The sequence below is a fragment of the Branchiostoma belcheri genome, unplaced genomic scaffold (genome assembly GCF_001625305.1).
Source record: "Branchiostoma belcheri isolate BF01 breed outbred unplaced genomic scaffold, Haploidv18h27 scaffold41, whole genome shotgun sequence".
In the NCBI taxonomy this organism is placed as follows: Eukaryota; Metazoa; Chordata; class Leptocardii; order Amphioxiformes; family Branchiostomatidae; genus Branchiostoma; species Branchiostoma belcheri.
In genome coordinates this window covers 2,443,549-2,464,950 of record NW_017804032.1, presented here as the reverse complement: position 1 = coordinate 2,464,950, position 21,402 = coordinate 2,443,549, and the positions used below count along the sequence as shown (strand labels likewise).

Genomic DNA, 21,402 nt, shown 5'->3' with positions numbered 1-21,402 from the left:
CCGGGTATTTGTTTTTCCTTGAGTCGGCGTGCTTGAGATGACACGCATGCATTTCTAACATGACCCTGTGTACACCTTTAAACCAGAGGAATGGCTTGGAACATGTAAATAAAGTATTTCAGAATTCACCATCTTTAAATATATGCCAGATCAAAGTAACTAAGTACGCAGGCAAAACACCAAATGTATGATACCTGGTATAACGAATAGACCTTGAATTCACAACAACCTTTTATCTGGAGAGATCTAAGTCTAGGTATTTGTAGGAAGTGACTACTACCCTCAAGCGAAATTGGGACATACCGTATAGTTACTCACTCGAGCTGGCAACTAGTTACAGAGGTAAACAAACTTATGTCACAACTTAACAAAAATATCAAAACATAGTCACAATGCAGATTTTCAATTAAAAAAAAGCATAAGCATTTTTTCAGACAAAGTGAAAGTTAATGGCTTGGTAGCTACTTTCTATTTTCATCCACAAACAAACCATGCAGACAACTTTTTTCAGTATTCAAACACACTCGTTAGGTGACATAGCTAATTGCTTTACATTTATCTTACCACTGAAGATCCATTGTTCACAAATAGCGTATTATGAATAGCAAGTCAGATTTCTTTAGACAACAGTAAGTGTAGATCTGAAACAACTAGAAGGGTAACAAAATACATCATGTTTACCTTCACATGGTCTAGCCCAACAAACTAACTGCTTTGTTTATTCTTAGTTAAACCAAGGACATTATACACAGTCCTTGGTTAAACACATTCGTATAAAACATATATATATATATTGACCAGCAACCACCCCCAACCCCACCTCTGTCTTGCCATTGTTATATAATTTATATAATCCAACACCAGTGGAAATGTAAACGCCCCAATGGATATCAAATTAATGATATGATAACTTGTGGAAACACGCAGATAATGAAGTGTATATTATCAGATACGGATGTGAAAAAAGCAAAGAACTTAAGTCTACAACACTCTGGCGTCATTTCGAACTGGTTTGAAGTTTTTTCAACCTTTAAAAGGAAGTAAAAAAGAGTGATCTGTTGTGATAAAGACTACATCCACCTGTGTATATTATTGCCCTTTGTTGACGTTAATACATATAATCTACTTTGAATTACGCCTTCAACAGGTGCAGAGATGTGTAATTTGGCTTTAGGTTAATACATGTAATTTGCCCCTATGCTAGAAACTTCCGGAAAGGTGATCGTTTCCGGGTCAGGGCTGGGACATGTTCCGGTTCACCGCACGGCCAAATTCATGGTCAGCGCTGAAAATGTGGAGGAGCTACCAATGGAAATCATCGTTACGGGTGAGTTAGGATTCAATGATAACGCTATAGCCCACTTTCCAATGATGACGCATAGGCCGCCATTGTGACGTCGGGGTCCTCTAAGGCAACGCCCTTCATCATATGCAAATGAGGTATAGATAGCAATCATACCACACCCTAAATAAAAAGGAGTGTCACCATATATAAATATTTGATACTCCACGAACTACAATTCGATACATGTAGAAAATTTGTACACATTTTCAAAACACAGGAGAGATTTATATACTATAACAAGATGCCGGCGGCGTTTTCACCGGACTACTGTAATCAGAGTATAGATAAAAGGTTAGTGGAGTTTTTGAAGAAGATGAACTCTACGAGTTTTTTACGTCCTGTAGGGCCGAGGAAGGACCGACTCCCGTGCCGATATAACGACGCCAACGGCAGCATTCAGGTGGAATATGTGCCCGAAGAAGTCGGTACGTCAAAATCATATTGTTGTTTACTTGCTTCAACGATAAATTATTGATATCATGACAGAAGCATGTTGTGGTTTGTAAATAAAGCATCGTTTGTAACATCTATTTTGAATGTACTAATATGATCCTTTGTTTCGCTATGAGCACACCCAGATGTATAGGTTTTGATGAAAAGGGCAATAGACACTTGGTTTTAAACATATCTGTGGTCATGGTATCATGAAATGTCATATTTCTATAAGATTGTAAGGTACGCATACCTACATCGAGTATCTTTATACGTAATTTGAACTCATATTTGAAATGTATTTCGAGTATATATACAGTAGATAATATCTATGTCGATATTGATAAGGATCATTTATACACAGACGAAAGAGCACATTTTCTATCTACTTTAGTATTTTCATTTGTGGCAAACATCTAGATATAGAAGAAACCATATGTTAATCAATTCATACATATAATAGTACTTGCCTGGGGGAACATTTCATCATAACTGAGCTGCTTATTAGAAACCACATTAAGAGATATGTATAACAAGATGTGACTCCAATATATGTTGCTATTTTTACTACAGGTGAACACGACATCTCTGTCAAGTACAACGGCACAGAAGTTCCCGGAGGTCCGTTCGTCTGCCACGCCTATGACATCACCAAGATCAAGGTCAGCGAGGCCAAATGGGACGTCGGGAAGGACGTCGAAGTTCCGAGTAAGTACATTTGTACCAGGAACTGGAATATCAACTGTAGGCCAATGGGGGAGGGGGGCATGATGACACTGGTTCGTGTGACCTTGTCGTCAGTCATTTACATTACGTGTTGGCGCTCTGGCGTGATGAGATAATAGATGGAACACCCCGGGGGGAATTTGCACAAATGTACAGCTACATTACATCGTGTTGTACACCTGTTATTTGGGATAGAGCGTCACATAAATTGTAGGTGTGATGACAACGTTTCAGGTGAAGATTAAACACCCTTCTACAGGTGTCAAGTGCACAGGTAGGTGACGAGGACTGGGTTCAGGCAATGCGATAGATTCGGACTATACAACCTTTCTTTCTGTAGTGGCACTTGTAGCATGCAGATAGTCTGTTATTGACACGTAATCCCACATTCCTGTCAGTGTCGTGCGACTTTTCCGTTATATTGGCTTATCAGTTTAGCGGCTAATGGTCAGACCATTTTTCTACCCATACATATTTGTGGTATATTTATCAGTAATGTGTGTATACGATCATTTCCTAAAATGATAAATGCTAACTATATTCCATTGATATGTCCATACCGATGCCTGCTACATGCATTATACTTTGATAATCCATTAGCAATGAGATCATATAGGGAATTTCAACTTCAACTGCAGCCCGCATCTGCGATGCTTAATACTGCTCACTTCGTATCTAGAGAGCTAAACAGGGAATAACGCAGTCTGCATAATTGATATGCAGCACAAACCCCTGCCCTGCGAGCGTGAAAACTCTGCGGTAGAACCCACCACTTATCTCATTACTTTCCTGATGTATGTTATCACGACCTGCACTCTTTCTTGTAATTAGGTTACAAAGCCGCGAACTTCCTCATGATGTGTGAGCGATAAAATGTGTGAATAAAATAGTGTTTCAAACTCTACCACTAATCTTCACACACGTGACAAGATGTATGATTTGGAATCATCGCCATTGTATTGTTGTTTGCTCTCCTCCCAGTCGACACATCACGAGTCGGCCAGGGGAACCTCAGCGCGTCTGTCACCAAAGATGGCCGCGACATCGGCAGCAAGCTGATCGACCAGGGAGACGGCAAACAGATGCTGTCCTTTAACCCGGAGGGTGTCGGTCTCTACAACATCGGGCTGACCTTCAACAAGACGAATGTGCCTGGTATGGTGATTTCGTACCTTTGGTGCTACATCTACATTGATACTGCCCTCTATGGGGCATCACGCCAAGGGTGCACGACCAGTGCGGCCGATGGGTGGCGTAAAAAAAGAAAAAGAAAGTGTCTGACAACAAAACAAACATTGAAGGTATTCACTGTGTTACGATGTGCTGTGGTAATGTTTTCCATTCTGGAGTTGTTCTGGGGGAAAAGCTGGAGATGAATATGTGTGTCCTGCATCTGAATGTGTTAGCGGTACTTGACTTTGGAATGGAGGTCACGTCCAGAGTATAGTGTTAACTTGACACCCATGGAGATCGATGTTCTGGGCACGAAAATAGCGGGTTTAAGACTCCTTCATTTGGTTTGCTGAGTCCCACAGAACCATTCAGTTGTATAATAGGTCCTTCAGCTGAACAAAAGGCAAATAAAAACGATGGGTTGCCATGGTTTGGGTCACTCTTTCGGTGGGGTAAGGTTAAGTCTTGGGGTCTGGTAGCAAAGACTATTGTGCTTTAACCATGGATCAAGTACACAGTGATGAGAGAGATATAGCTATTTTTCATAGAATATAGCTAATTGTTTCTGGCATCTTCGTTACATTATAGTCTAAGGGTAGATGGACGTTTAACCGGAATGTTCAGAGAAGAGGGAGAAATCGTGGTGTATGCAGGTCAGGCTCAATCTGGTTTGTACCGGTATATCCAGCTGAGCTTGCTGCAGCAACATAGGGATATCGCGTGGAGTAGTCACAGTGACTGCTCCGGTTCTATATCAAAGCCCACCACAACCTTTCAACAAGCATATTTCTATGTGTTAATCTTGTGCTCAATTTCTATTTCTCCAGTGCGCTGTCCAGTGATCGATCCGAACCAGGTAGCTGTTCGCGGTGAGGGCTACAGACGGGGACATTACCTACCAGTGGGGGAGACCGTGTCTTTCAACGTGGACACCACAGAGTCAGGCGATGCCCCTGTGGTAGCAACCGTAACAGGTTAGCAATGACTTTGAATTATCCCAATTCGTTTTGTCTACGTATGCCATATAGTTGATAGCTTTTCAACTTTAAGAAGATGTTTTTGTGACTATGAGAAAATTGACTTAAAGACTTAGAGGCAACTGCTGTAACGGAGTTATTGTGCATCTTTAGCTGTTTACTATTTAGATGAAGGAGCTTCAAACAGTTTTTGAAGCTCATTGTTTAGATTTGACGTTTAAAATCTCTAGTACAGCTTGACAAAAGAAGCATACTACTTTGGCGGTACATGGAGGATTATCTGTTACCCCTACCTAAGTGTTGGAAATAATGTTGTTTATGTCTTTGCTATAGATTCGGTAGACCGCGACGTCCCCTGCGACGTATACAAAGATGGTTCCATCTATACGGCAACATACACACCCAAGGAACCTGGTGAGTTGTTACATTACCAATAAAGGTCTTTTTCCTTCCACTCACTCGTCAACTATCAGACAATAATATTACAAAGAGTGGGTATTAACTAAAAGCCTAAACTACGTCGATGAAGGTTAGACATCCAGGTAATACGATACGCCAAAAAAAGTTACTCAAGCAACTGGATATGATTTTGGAAACGTCAGACGTTTCAGCTAGTATCCACAAGCTTTCGTCAGTGACTGACGAAAGCTAGTCACTGACGAAAGCTAGTGGATACAAGCCCAAACAACAGAAATATAATGCCAGTGTGGTGCTTTGTAGATCGTAAAGCTTTGAAATACATATCATACTACCTATATTCCCTTCATAATGCAAGAACAGAGATTGGTTGAAAGAAAGCTATGGTATCTCTACATGATGAAAACATCTTTTTCTCCCTCAAGGTGACCACAAAGTGAACGTGAAGTTCGCGGGACTGACCGTGGCCAGTAGTCCGGTGACTGTCCACGCCTACGACGTCAACCGCGTCAGCCTGGGTCCACTCAGCAAGAGGGACGAACTAGGATATGTGTCCACCATCGGTCAGTTCATTTATATGTTTTAGATGCATGAAACTTCCTATGAACATGTATTAAACGTAATGCATAACATAAAGAAAACAACTGCCTTTTGTCTAAATACATGTTATAATCAATGCTTTACTAGCAAAGAAACATAAAAGCTGGAAGTTACAATTGTACGCTTAGCGTTACCGGTCTTTCAATTCAATTTGTTACGTTAACATCATTCTGAGTTCTAAACATTTTGATTGGCATAATTTGTGAGAGATGGACAGCCTTAAATTCATGATATCAATGCCATTTCTGCAGTGGACACTAAGAAAGCTGGATCAGGGATACTGAACACGTCAGTGACCACCAAAGACGAGACAGTGCCTCACAACTGCGACAAACTGGACACTGGGAAATACAAGGTCTCCTTCCAACCCAAGAGACTTGGGCAATATGAAGTCCACGCCGAGTACAACGACGTCACAGTTCCAGGTATGTAATATACTATATAAGTACATAGCTCCTGCATTTTAACAATTGGCTGAAGGTTATTTAAACCTGATATATTGATGCCAACGGATCAACATCACACACATTATAATCATAATCTTGCAACCCCATAGATATACTAAACTGAATCGCAGCGTCTCACCCACATGACCACCAGATGACCTTTTAGTCACACTTAAGTCTATTTTTGTCAACTGAAATAAAAACTCAAACATGAATTCAAGAATTGAGATGTACAGCTGAGGCATCATCACTAAAGCTAACTACTCCTACGTATACACTATACAGTTAGACGTGCAAATTCTAGGTGTAACAGGTCGTTCGGTGTAATATAGTAGCTGCCGCCGCGCCGCGTGCCTGCAAAGCTGGTGTGTTACGCCGTAGGGCTGTTATACCGGCTATACAGATACATATTATCAACCAAGAATTGAGGTATTAAAAAAATCCCTTCCACGTCCCAGGATCTCCGTTGGTGTACGAGAACTTTGACACGAGCGACATCGTGGTTGGCGGGGAAGGGTTAGGGAACGTGCCGGTCGGGAAACTCGCCAAGTTCCAGGTGGACGCCAGCAAGACGCCGGGGGGAGACGTGGTGGTCAAAATAGCAGGTTGGTGTTTTTTTACTTCAGAAATACATCTGATATCAGACACACACAACCTATCACCTTAACGCTTGTTTATCTGAAAGTTTGTGTTTTTTACTTTAGAAATTTACATCTGATAGCAGACATACATACATGTAACCCAGAACCTAAACGCTTGTTGTTTACCTGAAAGTTGGTGATTCACTACGAACTCCATGAAGAATAGTGTAGAATTTACACTAATGGACATCTTATTTAATCAAATAAAACAAATAGAACTGAAAGGCTGTTGCTAAATAAATGGTAAGATATGTCACTGAATATGCCTGATAGTATGTCCCTAAGGTAGTGTCCTGCGATACTGGCAATGATGATATGCCCGCATCTTCATTGCTGCTGCCTTTTCCGTTGCTCGGCGTCAAATCGCGAACCAAGCATACTTCCTTTTTGTTTGCAACCGCTGCTGCGAATTTACCTTGCGATGGCGCATGCGACGTTTTTTCCCCACACTTTTTGTACAGCCTATCATGTTGTAGAAGAAATAGCATACATGTTAGCTACATCTTAAACACCGAATGGTGACGCACGTTGTAATTTAACCTCCTAGGACCTTCAGAAGACGCCACTGTGCAAGGAGAGATTGTTGAAGAAGACGACATCTACACAGTATTGTATATACCAGCTGAAGTTGGTATGGACCGAGTCTTGTTATGTTATCCTGTGTGTGTTTTCATCCTATATCATTTCATCCCGCCTCCTTTAGGTATTCCAGTACTCCACGGCAAATCTAGTCCTTCACTAGGCATGTGCCTTTTGTTTGGAGATGCTACCCGTCCTTCCACTTACAATTTTGTTCCTACATAATATTAAGCTTACAAAAAGCTGACACATTGACATCATTTACAAACTTCTTTTAACTCCCCCTCAGCATGACATGTTGGCTGCAGCTCTTCATACTGCCTAATATAATACGTGTCTGTTGATTGGATTATTATTTGATAACCCAACTAATTTTACAATTACAAAGCTAGTACTATTCCTGTTGTTAGAAACATACCTTCTAGATGAACAACCGATGTACGTGTACAGCAACTTAAGAAGTATACAGTGGAACAAAAACGATAATGAGTATTGTAGTACATATACACGAGTACATGAGTATTGGAGTATGTTTTAGATTGTGTTCTCGCCGCTAACGTTTGGTCCTAACAGGTGAGCATGAGTTTCTGGTCCTGAAAGACGACGTAAACATCAAGGGTTCGCCGTTCATCTCACACGCGTATGATCCTAGCAAGATCCAGGTGACGAATCAGAGTAAGGCCAAGATCCGAGATAGGGTACAGATCCAAAGTACGTATCTGTCACTAACGTCATAAAATCAGTACATTGCGCATATAAGTCTGTCTACTATTATTGCATTGTACCGAATTTGACTGTAAAAGCAATTAGCCTTCGGGAATGATTTTGCAAATAAAGAACTATAAAGGTTTCAAATCCTGTGCGAAGTTACATACAAAAACTGTCGCATTTTGGATATTTCAATTATCAATTCCACGTGAAAGCTCATGGACAAGTATTGCTGTGACATGGGCACTTGACTACGGCTGATCACCTACAGTAGTAGTTCTCTATACAATACATAATAGTTACAATACTATATTAGTTACAATACTATATTAGTTACAATACTATAGTAGTTACAATACTATATTAGTTACAATACTATAGTAGTTACAATACTATAGTAGTTACAATACTATAGTAGTTACAATACTATAGTAGTTACAATACTATAGTAGTTACAATACTATAGTAGTTACAATGTTATAGTAGTTACAAAAATGATTACCTGTGGCTTTTCCTCGTCAGTCGACACCACAAAAGCTGGAAGAGGAACGCTGGGAGGTGAAGTGAGGTCCAACGGAAGAACAATTCACAGTCAAATGTCATCTACCCAACCCGGGCTGTACAGTCTCTGTTATACTGCCGATAAGTCCGGGCAGTATTCCACAATCTTAAGGTTCAACAAGGAAGACGTGCCGGGTAATTTAAACACTTTGTTAGCCCTGATCGGATTGGTCTATCACTGTAAGATGATTTGTTACAGCATACCTAATTGGTCAGATAGGTATGGCTGTCTCTCTATTTATTAAAAGGCTAGCCCAATGAACTTGCCTCTTTCATCGAGTCTGCAGGTTTGATTGGTCGAGAGGTTGATCTAATTATTACCTCCATGACATGTCATGGAGGTTATATTTTATCATACATACATTTTTTAGACTCCAAATCTCTGACACACACTGTTGATCTTGTGTTCTGTATGTTTTATACTGTAAGTTCATTAATGGAGTAGTTGTCAAAAATTGACCATGTTTCTTTTCCATGATTCACTAACGGACACCGTTTTTAAAGGTTCGCCGTACGTCTGTACCGTGGCGTCGGCAGAGGAGGTGCAGGTCAAGGGAGAGGAACTAGTTCCTGTGGGACAGAGGGCATTGTGGGCAATAGACACGTCGCGCGCCGGTGACGGCGAAGTCACCGTGAAGATTGCCGGTTTGTGCCGTTTGCCTGCGTCCTGCGAGCGCCTTGTGTGTGCCAGCTAGCGCGCTAGCGTTCTCTCTCCGCTAGACCACACAGCATGTTTTAGAACCGTCCTTTTGTTACCTTTTTTTAAAATGCGTGACAAAGAGTATGCAGTGTTGATTTTTTTCCTCTGCAATTAATCTTATGATTGATATGTTCACCTGACTATATTACAAATAAGCATTCTCTGCTACACTACACAGCATGTCATTTTTTTATCATTTCCATATGCGCGACAATGAATATGCAATCTTGATTTCTTTTATTTGCAATTAATCTTATGATTAACATTATGATATTTCAGTACAATTCATGTGCCCTCCAATAGCTGGAGAGCGACTTTATTTGCATACTAATAAGCTAGAGCTGCAGTGATGTTTGCACTTCTCGACTCATAATTTATATTCTAAACCTTTATCTTGGAATGCATGCATCATGATGATACGTTGTTTGTATGCTTAAATTTGTTGTTTTCTTCCCAACCAAACCAGGTCCCAGGAAGGGGGCGGACTATGCCGGTAGTGTGACCCCATCGGACCAGGACAAGGTCACCAATGTGGAGTACCTTCCGAGTGACGTAGGTGCGTAGCCTACACCAACACCTGCATGAACACTGTACACCAAGTCACTGAGACAAAGTTGCCCAAGCTATCAAACATATCAAGGAAACCAACATTTTGGTGAACAATGAACATGGTGTCACTAGTGCATTCTCTATACATGACCCGGTAGAATATGTAGTTGTTTGGCAATCGCTTGCATGAAAAATATGTATCATCGTCATCAAAATTATGCATAGATAGCTTTGTATTGCTTCGTGCATGATACTATTTGCTATGCTGCTACTCTGTAACGTTTCGTGTCTAATGTGGGAAAATCATTGCTCTTTTTCTTTAGGCCAGTATGATTTCTTGGTGCTCTTCGATGGGGAGCCAGTGAAGCAAAAGCCTTTCGTTAGCCACGCTTACGACGCCTCGGCTGTGGCTGTGAACGCGCAGGAGAGAGGGAAGATCGGGAAGGAGGTTTGTCACAAAGGTAAAGTCCCACCGTTGAACCATTCTTTCTTTATGGTAATATAGGAAGGGCAACAATGATTGGGAATATCGCGAAATGTAAGGAGAAAAGTCGTATTGAGGTCACCTGGTGGCGCCGAATGGCAGCCGCTCATGATCAGACCCTTGCGACAGTTCCACAAAAGTGTGTGGAGTAAATATATCATATGTATCATGTGTATTATGTGATTGTAAACCCTGCATCAATTCAGCGCTATAAAAGGCTGTGATTACACAGGTAATGCTTAACCAATAAACCATTGACCAAGAAACCAAAAGAACCAATTAAAGGAATTGCAGGCAACGTGATTGTTCATCAGAAGAAAACCTATTCATCTTTCGACAAAACAAAGCTTTCAATAGACACGGCGGTCGGTTGCTAGGCTAAAAGTCGCATTACTAGGGAGGTATCGGGTTACAGAACGCGTTCGAACGTGGCCGCGCGGGAGTCCCGGGCCGGCCCGGGGGCAAGGGGTAAAATTTGAAAATAAACAAAAGTAATTGGAGAGTAAATACTCGTCAAAATAAAATGTAATAAGTGATTTTGTTTACCTCAAATGTTATTCTTGCACTGCCTTTGCTCCACTTTGTGTACATTTGCTTCCGAATGAGATCAATTTCGGATTTCAAAAAGGGTTCACGAGAACCAAACAACTGATTTTAAGAGGCCCCGAAAATTAAAAATAAGGTTAGATTTTTGGATTTTTAGAAATATTACAGTAAATTTAAACTTTCTGTCTTAGGATTTTTTATTTTAACTAAAACTCGACTTACAGTCAAAAGAAGAGCTAAAAACGCAGTGTTTTAACTTTAAATACCGATAATTCATAATCGCGGCCATATTTAAAAAATCCCTAAGACAGAAATCTGCGGAAATCGTTCCTCTTCCAAACAAGCCCTCAATGAGGTAATTTGAGCGATTTTTGGGAATGGTTAAAATACCATGTTTGCACGCATGCTGTGCCACTTGGATATGGGGACCTGGATTTTATAACAGCGTCAACAAGAATTCTGACCTTCAAGGTCACCCACGATGACGGCAGTAGCTTCGTTACATGTTACATATCCACAATAAAATCACGGCATAGATGTAATGTTTTGAAAACGGTTTATATTTGTGGAAAGGTGGATTTTTCCTGTTCCGTGGTTCCCAAGTAAAAAAGGGCTTGAAGTAGCCGGTTGTAGCGGCTTTACTGTAAATGACCGCGGGTAACCCCAGATCGAACGCCCGCTCTATTCGAATGACGTCATATCGAACAAGATTCGCGGGTTCGGGGGATTCGATCTCCATAGTAGCAGAGTGGGACTTTTGGGCCCAAATCTGACCATCGTGAGACAAGTAAACGTGTTATTCCTTTACCTAGTGGACACCACGAACGCTGGACAGGGTGTCCTGAAAGCTGTCGTGGCGGCAGGTGGACAGGACGTTCCATCCAAGCTGAGTTCGGCCGGAGAGGGGCTGTACGATCTAACGTTCACCCCCAAGAACAGTGCAGCCCATCTCACAACCTTCTCCTTCAATGACGAAATGGTTAAAGGTAAGGTTATTTTCTAGGTTAAGTTCAGTTCATTAGAATTTAGGTCGGCTACTTCGTAATGAAACAGCTGGTAGACTAATCCAATGGCTTCCCACTGGGAGACGTACATTGGGACGACCACATAATACACTTTTGTCAATGTTAGAGAAAAAGACGCAGGGACTGCTCTAGTGTCCGCCATGAGGGACAGGGTGTATTGGAGTAACTTAATCAAGTGTACCTTACCGGATAATCAATCCGGAGGTCGAGGCATGATGAAGATGATGAATGACTGTGTAAGTCGACTGAAGTCAGCAAAATTCAACAGAAAATATATGTTTTACCTGACTTAATCTCAGGTCAATTCAATTCTTACTAGTAACACTATCATACTTAAATGATATTGTTATATGTATAAGCATCCATGCTGAAAAAGAATGGCAACGCTCAAACTATCGCTATCTACATTTACAGGTTCTCCGTTTACAACTGTCCTGTCGACCCCAGAGGACATTGTGGTGATGGGGGCAGGGATAGGCGACCAGAAGTGTATCCCCGTCAACAAGGAGGCCATCATGAAAATTGACGCCACCAAGGCTGGAGACGAAGAGGTCGTCGTCAAAGTGGCTGGTAAAATCATTGGTTGATTAGTTAAAGTGGTTAAGTGTTTATAACTTGCTTTACGGTGTGGCTTCCTCATGAACTCTATTAGTTTTGAAGGACTTTCATGTTATTTAACGATTAACTCTTTTCTGTTCTTGAATTATAGGACCTACGGAAAGGGACTTCCCTTGTGAAATGAATGCAGAAGACCAAATCTACAGTGTCAACTTCATGCCCGTGGATGTTGGTACGTTAATGTTTCAACCACAAATTTTTGCAAAGCACTTCAACGGTATTGATCTCTTTGAAGATATCATAAAATGCATGGCATACAGGAAATAAAAACAAGCTATCGCTTTTTGTAATCTTAACTAAACTTCCATTGTTTTCCAGGTGACCACAAGTTTATGGTGAAGTACGGGGAGGAAGAAGTCAAGGAAAGCCCGTTTATCGCGCACGCCTTTGATCCGAGCAAAGTCGAGGTGCAAAGTGTCCCCAAGGCCAAACTTGGACAGCAAGTGTCTTTGAAAAGTAAGAAATAGGATTGTACCTCATGTAATGGTTTCAAAAACTTCTTATTTATCATTGCAACATATATATTCCGTAAACTACTTATTCACTATTACATACAATGAGTTAACAATGTCTTTACCTTTAAGTTGACGGCAGGAACGCTGGCAAAGCTGAACTTACCGGAGAGATCAGTAAGGACGGGGACAAGGTGCCGTCTGAGCTGTGGAAGGCGGATGATGGGCGGCATTTGATGACCTTCCTTGCCAATGAACTTGGGACGTACAACGCCCACATCCGGCATGGCGGTTTCCCTGTGGAAGGTATGACTAAGGATCAGGAACATTCCACGTGAATTCAATATTTACACTAGAAAGGTAACATTTGCAAATTAATGCATGATGTTTACCTTCGCATATGGCCTGCTCTGTTAATTCTTACTCAAACACATCCATATACTAGTATATGGTGACAGGAGTCTAAATCCCCTCTGCTATAAAATTGCTACATGATGTAACCCAACACTAGTTGCCATGGTGAAAGACGTCTGGGGGCAGGTCATTGACCTTACTTGTTTGCAGAAGAAGAAACAGAACAAAAACAAAATGTTTTCCTTCGGTAAACATAATAATGGCTTGATCTGCAAAACGAAGGTAAATATGAAAGGACCTACAGATTTTTCGCATAACAAAATGGGTCGAAGATACACCAACTAATTTATTTGCTTTTATAAAATACATACCGATGTTCCTATCACAGGGAGCCCATTCCCGTGCAAAGTGTACAACATGGACGCCGTCGATGTCCACGGGGACGGTGTGAGCGAGACCCTGCCTCTTCCTGTCAACGAGAAGACCACATTTTACATGGAGACAAAAGGACCAGGCAATGTGGAGGATGCCTTGGTGAAGGTGTCAGGTAAGTTCTTCTCACTAGTTTGGACACAACAGCCAGAGAAGCCAATATTGTATAATGTTCTCTGTTCATGATAATGAAATGTTCCTCTTTGCATATATACAAAATGCAGCACAGTTGCCTGTGATTTTTTGTAAACAAGCTGGATGTTCAATACACAATTATTTAAGTCAAAAACATAGCATATATCCTTTTGAGCCTTAAACATTTATAGAGTACTTGCAAATATCCATTTTTGCTGATATATTGTGTTTTGCAGATCCCACGGGAAAAGATGTACCTGCTAACATCACAGCACACAACGGAATTTACCATGTAGACTACACCCCCAGAGAGATCGGTAATCAACAGAGATTTCTATTTTGTAGTCACCTCGTTGAGGTTCAAATATACATCTCTACTCTCTGGTATAGCGATATCAGATGAATTTTGTGCCATGTAATAAAGTAATCTGATGTGACAATATTCTTACATTGTTAAGTTGAGAGTTGTATGTACAAATGTAGATGTCCTTTTCGTTGGTTTGACGTGTCCTTAATAGAATTATCTTCTATGTCATCTTAGGTCAACACAAAGTCAGGGTGCACTATGACGAGAAGGAGGTGTCAGGCAGTCCCTACACCGTCAACGTTTTCGACGCCAATAGAATACGCGCTGATCCAGACAGGACCGCCACAGTCAACCAACCAGTCAACATCAAAGGTAGGAATCTTAATCATTGTGATAAAGCATCAACGTTTAAAGGGTATAAAAGTTGATGAAGCTAGATTTTGCTAGCTATACATGCGCTAGTCACATGTTCTGGTTACCTATAACGTATAAGAGTATTCAATTTTATTATTATAGTGGACGGTACCAATATTGATCCGTTAGTGAAATAGTGAAATACATCCCGATGTAGGCAATGACTTTGACTTTGAATGAAACCTTACTGCGTTGCCTCCCACCACCAACTGGAATCTGTGTGCCATCTTAGTATTCAAGTACATATTAGATAGAAATCAATTTTATATGTTACCATTCCCTAGTGGATGCAAGAGATGCTGGTCCAGGCAAGCTGACCTACAGTGTCGACCCTGACGTTCCTGACGTGATGACAGAGCCGTCCCGTGACCAGTACCTTGTACAGTATACTCCGACTCAACCTGGAAGCTACAGTGTGGATATGAAGTATAACAACAAACCTGTACCAGGTAAAACAAAGACTTACACACACAAACATGAGCGGAAATAAGCTATGTTCTTGTCGTCTGTTGTTCAGAGGCTAGTTGAAGCAAAGAGCCAAAGTGAAATCTAAACTACATGTACTGTTTTGTACTGTTTCTTAGCTTAATGAAATAACATTTAAAAGAAATTTTTCTGAGTTGGACCTCCTTACAAGCTGCAGATTGCCATTGCGCGTAGACACGGTGCAAATTTGTGCCGGTGATTTTTGTGGGTCAGTGGTCAGGTTTCTTGCAGGATCTCCGTTCCAGTTCTTGGTGCTAGACACCAAAAACATAGTGGTGATGGCCGAGAACCTCAGCAAGATTCCCGTCGGTGAGAAGGCCTACTTCTTCGTGGGTGGTGCCGACAACGACGACCTTCTGGGGGTGCACGTGTCAGGTGATTCTTATGGATATCAAAGTTTTGTGTATCTCCTAGCAGGTCATCAGGAAAAAATATCGTGACGTTTTCTAGATGACTGTGCAACTTTAGAAGTTCCAGTTTTCAGCCTAACGGGGCTCAAAAGCCGCCTGTGTCCCAACAGATCTGCTTTTAGATAAAGCGAACGTGGGCAAAGAAATAAAATTCTGCTTGCTAAACATTAGAATGCATTGTATCAAAGGCACATGGCAATTAAAATTAAAAAAAAAACTACCAACAACTTTTACCAATATTGCGATCATGATCATTCTTGACCACAATGAGAGCAATCGTTAAAAGTTTACAAATCCATTAACAAAACTTCACAGACCCCAAAGGACTGCCTCTACGGTATGAAGTCGAGGACAGCCTGGTCTCCTTCACACCGCAGTATGTCGGTGAGTTTCTTTCACGAAGATAAAAAAATACAACTTTTCGTTCTTCGAAAAAGAAGATACAGAAGAAAATACAATTCAGTTAAGTTGTTGTTCCTCTGATATCGTAGGTCAACACGATGTTTGCGTCTTCTTTTCTGGAGAGGAGGTGAATGGCAGTCCTTTCACATTTGAAGCCTACGATGTTTCCAAAATTGTCGTGACTCTGTTGGAGCCCTCATTTATTGGACAAGAAACGACTTTCCAAGGTATTTTACTACTTTGCAAGGCAAATTGTTGATACCCATCGATTACAAGTACGAACTTTCTTCTGAAAGTCTTTGTTTTTATAGTTTTGTAATGACAAGTCTGTATGTTTCCAGTTGATTGCAGTGAAGCTGGACCAGGAGATCTGAACGCCTTGGTGATGATGGCGGGTTCAGAGGTGCAGTCGGTAGTGGATAAAGACATGCCCGAACCTGCCATTCACACCATCCGCTTCACGCCGACAGAGCTGAGGCCTCACGACCTGCATCTTGAGTATCACAATACACATGTGCCAGGTATCATGACAGGAACATGTCGACAACGATCTTGAAACAAAAAATCTAATAAAGTCTGTCATCTCCTTGTCTCACGTGTGTCCATCACCTCCGTGAATGGAGGTATTGTTTGTGTGTGTGACTGTTTGTTTGCTTGCCTGTGTTTCCACAGTTTTTGTACTCCAAGTCTCCATCATGCGCAGCTTCTGCACAAAAAACTTGCAAACATAACAATGTTTTCCGTAACACCAATCATGATCACCCTAACAGGCACGATAATCATGCTACCTAGCGCGCTTTACCAAAGCTGTTCATCTGTTTCGGTACAACCATTGCAAGACGTTGTACATGTATTTTTAAACAAGTCAATGCATAATATTACAATGTGCCTCTGAACAACAGACGACTATTTTTCAAGCAACTTCTCTTTAATGTATAAATGCTCATGTTTATAATATTCCTATTCATGTTTATAATGTTCAACTTCATCTTGTAATACATTTATTCCAGTGTCTCTTGCCTAATATGTATGCTGCTTTGAAGATGCTTTAATTGAAACATTTGCCATTACTCGTGTTATTTGTTTACTCTTGTTTACGTGTCTCTTGGCTATACGAAGATTCAATAGATACTATACTAAAACATGATTATAAATCAATCTACAGTGACAATGTTACAAGCACTGGTCCTCAATTACTTTAAAGCTGGTGTTTTTATCTTACAAATCTTTATTATATCATTTTAGGTACACCATTTGTGTGTGATGTCCAGGCAGAACCACAAATTGGTGTGGCTGGAAGTGGGCTGTTAAGAGGCTATGTTGATGAAAAGGCCACATTTGACATTAATGCCCAAAACTGCAAGCTGGAAGAACTTGGCGTCAGGATCTCAAGTGAGTCTTCAACACTGTGGAAATATTTCATTTTGTTCTTGTTGGCATACACCCATATTGATGCTATTCTATTCTCACTTGCAACAGCAATGAGCTAAAACCTCAACATATTATCCATGGATATACATGAATGTTACTTTGAAGCATTTTTGTATGTACATTTTGTACCTTGACTTGAGGTACTTCTACAAAATATTTTATGTTATGATTTTAGACAGCAAAGGTTTCGTGCCTCACGAGGTGGACAGCCAAGGGGACCAACACAAAGTTATTTACACGCCAAGAGATGCAGGACCTCACACCGTGGATATTGTGTACTTTGGAAAACATGTGGAAGGTAAATTATTATGCATTTTACTCACTTTATAATCAGAGAACAGTAAACCATAATTCACAGCAACATAATCTTTTAAACATTTCAAAATTGAATTAACTATTTTGAATATATTTTGCAGAATTTTACATGAAATGATTCTCTACCTAAAAGTAGTTCTTTGGTTTATTTTGAGCAGGTAGTCCCTTCTATCCAAACATCTCTGCACCAGGAAATGTTCAGATCCTGGGCAAACCAGGAGAGATGGTGGCAGACAGACGGAAGCTGCCTCTCACTGTGGACAGGACATGCAACGTGGAGTTAGATGCGTCCACCGCTGGACCAGGTTAGACTTTCATCTTTTCTACATCTAGTAGAAAGGGGAAAAACTCATGACATCTTTGCCCTTTTCTGTGCTATCAAAATAATGACAACTTGTATGGTGTTTCTTTCCTTCAGAAAATGAGACCAATGAAATACCACTAGGAGAAATAATAAAAACTAGGAAGGTAGCATAGCAAATGCATAATATTTACCTTCACCTGCTCCAGCCCAACAAACTTCAGATCTGTTTATTCTTACTCAAAGTCAAATACATTCATATGTATGGTGAGCAGGCTCTCCAGCTCTGTTCTGCTATATAATGTAACCCAAACACTAGTTACCATGGTGACAGACGTCTGGTCCAGGTCATTGACCTCATGTGTTTGGAGAAGAAGAAACTGAGCAAAAACAATGTGTTTTCCTTCTGTGATGGTAAACATAATAATAAGAGTATTGTAAGTGGATATATAGTGTAGAAAAGAAGGAGAGATATAAGCCACTCCCTAATACCCGCACTTGACATTGCAGGAACGTTTAAATCAGTGGTGCGGGGTCCGTCAGGAGAGATCCAGTCCTCAGTGACTGATGTAGGAAACGACAGGCATAACCTGAAGTTCACACCTCTGGAGAAGGGTGATCACGAGATCTCTGTCCTGTACGCCGGCCGCGACATCAAGCACTCGCCCTTCCGAGCAGACGTACAGGAACCGGACATCGTACAAGCGATAGATGACCAGCCAGTCCAGCAGTCAATGCCACCGCCAGTACGGGTATGTTATGCAAATTAAAGTTATTTAAAAACGAGCAGTCATTCAACACATAGAATAAAATCAAGGAAACACTCTAGATATGAGCTAACTTTTGGCAACCTAAGTTCATATTTTTGGCTTTGCAGCGATACACTAATTACTGGTTGACTTGTACCTATTTCAACTCCTTCTTACAAAATAGTGTCGCATCAAATTATTATTTGTAAAGTCTTTCTTTGAGGATGAATGTTTTACCTTTATCTTTAATTTAACAGTTTACTGCAGTACCATAAATCTTTCTTGCCTTTCTGCTCATCCTCATATAGTCAGATATTAAGTAACTGTTATATTTTCTTGTGTACAGGCACCCTCCCTGGCATCGCAGCCGCCACGTTCACCCTCCCAGTCATCGCGCCCGGTATGTTACACATTTCCTATATATTGACACATATCACTGTAAAAACTACTTATCTATTATTCTTACATTAACAACTTATGAGAAAGGGTATGTAGTAGATATCTACTAAAATACAACTTGACATGAGCAATCTTTCATCACAATGTACATGTACATAATACAACAAATTAGTGTCCTGTGGTGTATGTTTTATGTTTGAATTCTTGATCTTAACAAAGAGATACATGCACAACTAACATTTTCAAAGGTGTTTTTTGTTTGTGAAGTGTTTTGTTAGCACTTAATCTAAAATATTGAACACGGTGATGTAAAATTAACACCTTAATGTATTGGATAGGTGGAGGCTCCTTCACCCATACCCCAACCTGCACTGGTGCCAGAACCGGCACAGGTGTCTCCACCTGAACAGGTGGCCCAGCCGGCACAGGTGCCACCACAGGCACAGGTGTCTCCACCTGAACAGGTGGCCCAGCCGGCACAGGTGCCCCAACCTAAACAGGTGGCAACTGAGGTACATGCCTATAGCCTCCAACAACGTGCATGTAAAATATATACTAGTTACTCTCAATATGCAATCTAACTGAACAGAGTATGAGAATACAGAGATTTGAAGAATACACAGAATATGCATGTATGCATGAGCTGGAAGCATATTTTTCTTACCAGTTAGTAAATGATGATGCTTTTGATGAGTTGTAATTGGCTGCATTCATTGTATTGGCTGGTGATAGAAAGCTGGTGACCCAATGTAAGAGAGCTTCGAAAGACAGCCTCAAGCATCAACTGGCATGCTTGGCTAAAACACAAGCTAAATAGCAAAGTCGCAATGCACTACTACTAGTACTAGTACTTAGCTACTTGAAAAAGCATCATGCTTAACATCACTTGAGGATGGCAAATGAAGAAGATGAATAAGGCAATAACAATGTCTGTACTTACAGCCTGTAGGTGATGTTATCCTGAAGGGGCTGCCGGAGTACGCCAACGCCAAGACACCGTTCCGGGTTCACGTGGACACAAGACCTGCACCTGGGGGAGGTAAGAAAACAGTGTCAAACATTTGTTCATGTAGCTTGTACATGTACTACCTTAATCTCTAAGCAAATTGGTGGCTAGTGGATACTCCTCTGGGTACAGACACTCCTCTGGCATGTCTTGTCACCATAGGATCTGCTTGGAGATTACTGTATACTACTAGTAGCTGCATAGCTGTAAGAATTTATTTAGTGTCATAAAATCATTATAGATTAGAATGCCAAATGCATTTAAAATGGGGCAGAGGCATTGGTAAAATATGGACTATACAATGATGTTCAAAATTAAACCATTCAGAGTTCTTATCTGTTACTGTGAAAGTGAGGAAAATACAGCACTAGTAGAAAAAATAAACTAAGGCCACACCAATTTAATTTGTTGGTTCTCGGATTTTTTCAGAAAAAATATGAAGCGACAGGGCGAAAAAATAATAAAAATAAAAACAGGTCTAGGCATCCTATTATAGCCCCAAATGCTACAATATGAGCCATGAAGTCAACAAAAAAGGCTGGGTTAAAGTTTAAAGTATAAATTTTGAACTTTTAATCAAACCACTGCATTGATAGATGGAAAAAAACTGTAACAACTAGGAAGAAAAGGAATTTCCTCAACTGTTGGGGGCAACATATGAGCATTTTTTAGTTGATTCAGAACCAGAATCTTTTTTTTTTGCAAATCAGAAAAAAATGAAGAGGCGAATCCGAGAACCAACAAATTAAATTGGTGTGGCCTAACTCTAAAATAATAGAGAACTCTGGATCAATTCATCTGAAAATTGGACGCAACTTTTACATTACATAGTGATGATAGAAATATTCATCAACTTTGTACTTAATTTCTAGGGACACTGGCTTCAAGGTGTTTTGGACCAAGCAAGTCCTCGGATGTGCAGCTGTATGACTTTGAGAACGGCACCTATGAGCTCAAGGTCACTCCCAAGGAGAAGGGCAGGCACACACTGGAGGTGGTCTATGACCAGAAACATGCTCCAGGTAAGTTATGGTCTGTCTTATGCATGGCTTTATTTCAATTTCAATTTTATTAAGAACAGTCTACATAGCAGGGGTACGTAGTACTCCTGAATTGTGTGGACTTTACATAAGTATAGAAATGCACAAGACAATTACATACAAAAGTGGGACATGAAACACTAGAACACTAGGTCTGCGTTTGGCTATTGTACAATCTGATTGTGCAGTGGAGGAACGAGTTGTACAGTCTGTTGTCCGTGCCTTGGGCACCGTGATTCCCC

At 40.7% G+C, this 21,402-nt stretch overlaps 1 protein-coding gene across 5 annotated transcripts in view; it reads left to right on the top strand.

The window, feature by feature from the left end:
- LOC109477814 (filamin-A-like) overlaps positions 1 to 21,402 on the top strand; it is a 30,939-nt gene that overhangs the window by 7,085 nt on the left and 2,452 nt on the right. For 2 of the 5 annotated variants that reach the window (XM_019779219.1, XM_019779221.1), the window contains exons 3-34: positions 1,205 to 1,327; positions 1,690 to 1,770; positions 2,351 to 2,485; positions 3,485 to 3,658; positions 4,504 to 4,650; positions 4,987 to 5,067; positions 5,496 to 5,633; positions 5,922 to 6,095; positions 6,575 to 6,721; positions 7,305 to 7,388; positions 7,910 to 8,047; positions 8,567 to 8,740; positions 9,110 to 9,250; positions 9,772 to 9,861; positions 10,178 to 10,315; positions 11,697 to 11,870; positions 12,324 to 12,479; positions 12,619 to 12,699; positions 12,846 to 12,983; positions 13,112 to 13,285; positions 13,722 to 13,880; positions 14,137 to 14,217; positions 14,442 to 14,579; positions 14,906 to 15,070; positions 17,165 to 17,311; positions 17,526 to 17,648; positions 17,824 to 17,970; positions 18,477 to 18,718; positions 19,062 to 19,115; positions 19,453 to 19,626; positions 20,057 to 20,153; positions 20,993 to 21,142. In XM_019779219.1, the coding sequence (XP_019634778.1) occupies positions 1,205 to 1,327; positions 1,690 to 1,770; positions 2,351 to 2,485; positions 3,485 to 3,658; positions 4,504 to 4,650; positions 4,987 to 5,067; positions 5,496 to 5,633; positions 5,922 to 6,095; positions 6,575 to 6,721; positions 7,305 to 7,388; positions 7,910 to 8,047; positions 8,567 to 8,740; positions 9,110 to 9,250; positions 9,772 to 9,861; positions 10,178 to 10,315; positions 11,697 to 11,870; positions 12,324 to 12,479; positions 12,619 to 12,699; positions 12,846 to 12,983; positions 13,112 to 13,285; positions 13,722 to 13,880; positions 14,137 to 14,217; positions 14,442 to 14,579; positions 14,906 to 15,070; positions 17,165 to 17,311; positions 17,526 to 17,648; positions 17,824 to 17,970; positions 18,477 to 18,718; positions 19,062 to 19,115; positions 19,453 to 19,626; positions 20,057 to 20,153; positions 20,993 to 21,142 (4,365 nt within the window). The remainder of the gene's footprint in view (positions 1 to 1,204; positions 1,328 to 1,689; positions 1,771 to 2,350; positions 2,486 to 3,484; positions 3,659 to 4,503; positions 4,651 to 4,986; positions 5,068 to 5,495; positions 5,634 to 5,921; positions 6,096 to 6,574; positions 6,722 to 7,304; positions 7,389 to 7,909; positions 8,048 to 8,566; positions 8,741 to 9,109; positions 9,251 to 9,771; positions 9,862 to 10,177; positions 10,316 to 11,696; positions 11,871 to 12,323; positions 12,480 to 12,618; positions 12,700 to 12,845; positions 12,984 to 13,111; positions 13,286 to 13,721; positions 13,881 to 14,136; positions 14,218 to 14,441; positions 14,580 to 14,905; positions 15,071 to 17,164; positions 17,312 to 17,525; positions 17,649 to 17,823; positions 17,971 to 18,476; positions 18,719 to 19,061; positions 19,116 to 19,452; positions 19,627 to 20,056; positions 20,154 to 20,992; positions 21,143 to 21,402) is intronic. The other 3 variants (XM_019779222.1, XM_019779223.1, XM_019779224.1) reach the window with 3 other exon arrangements.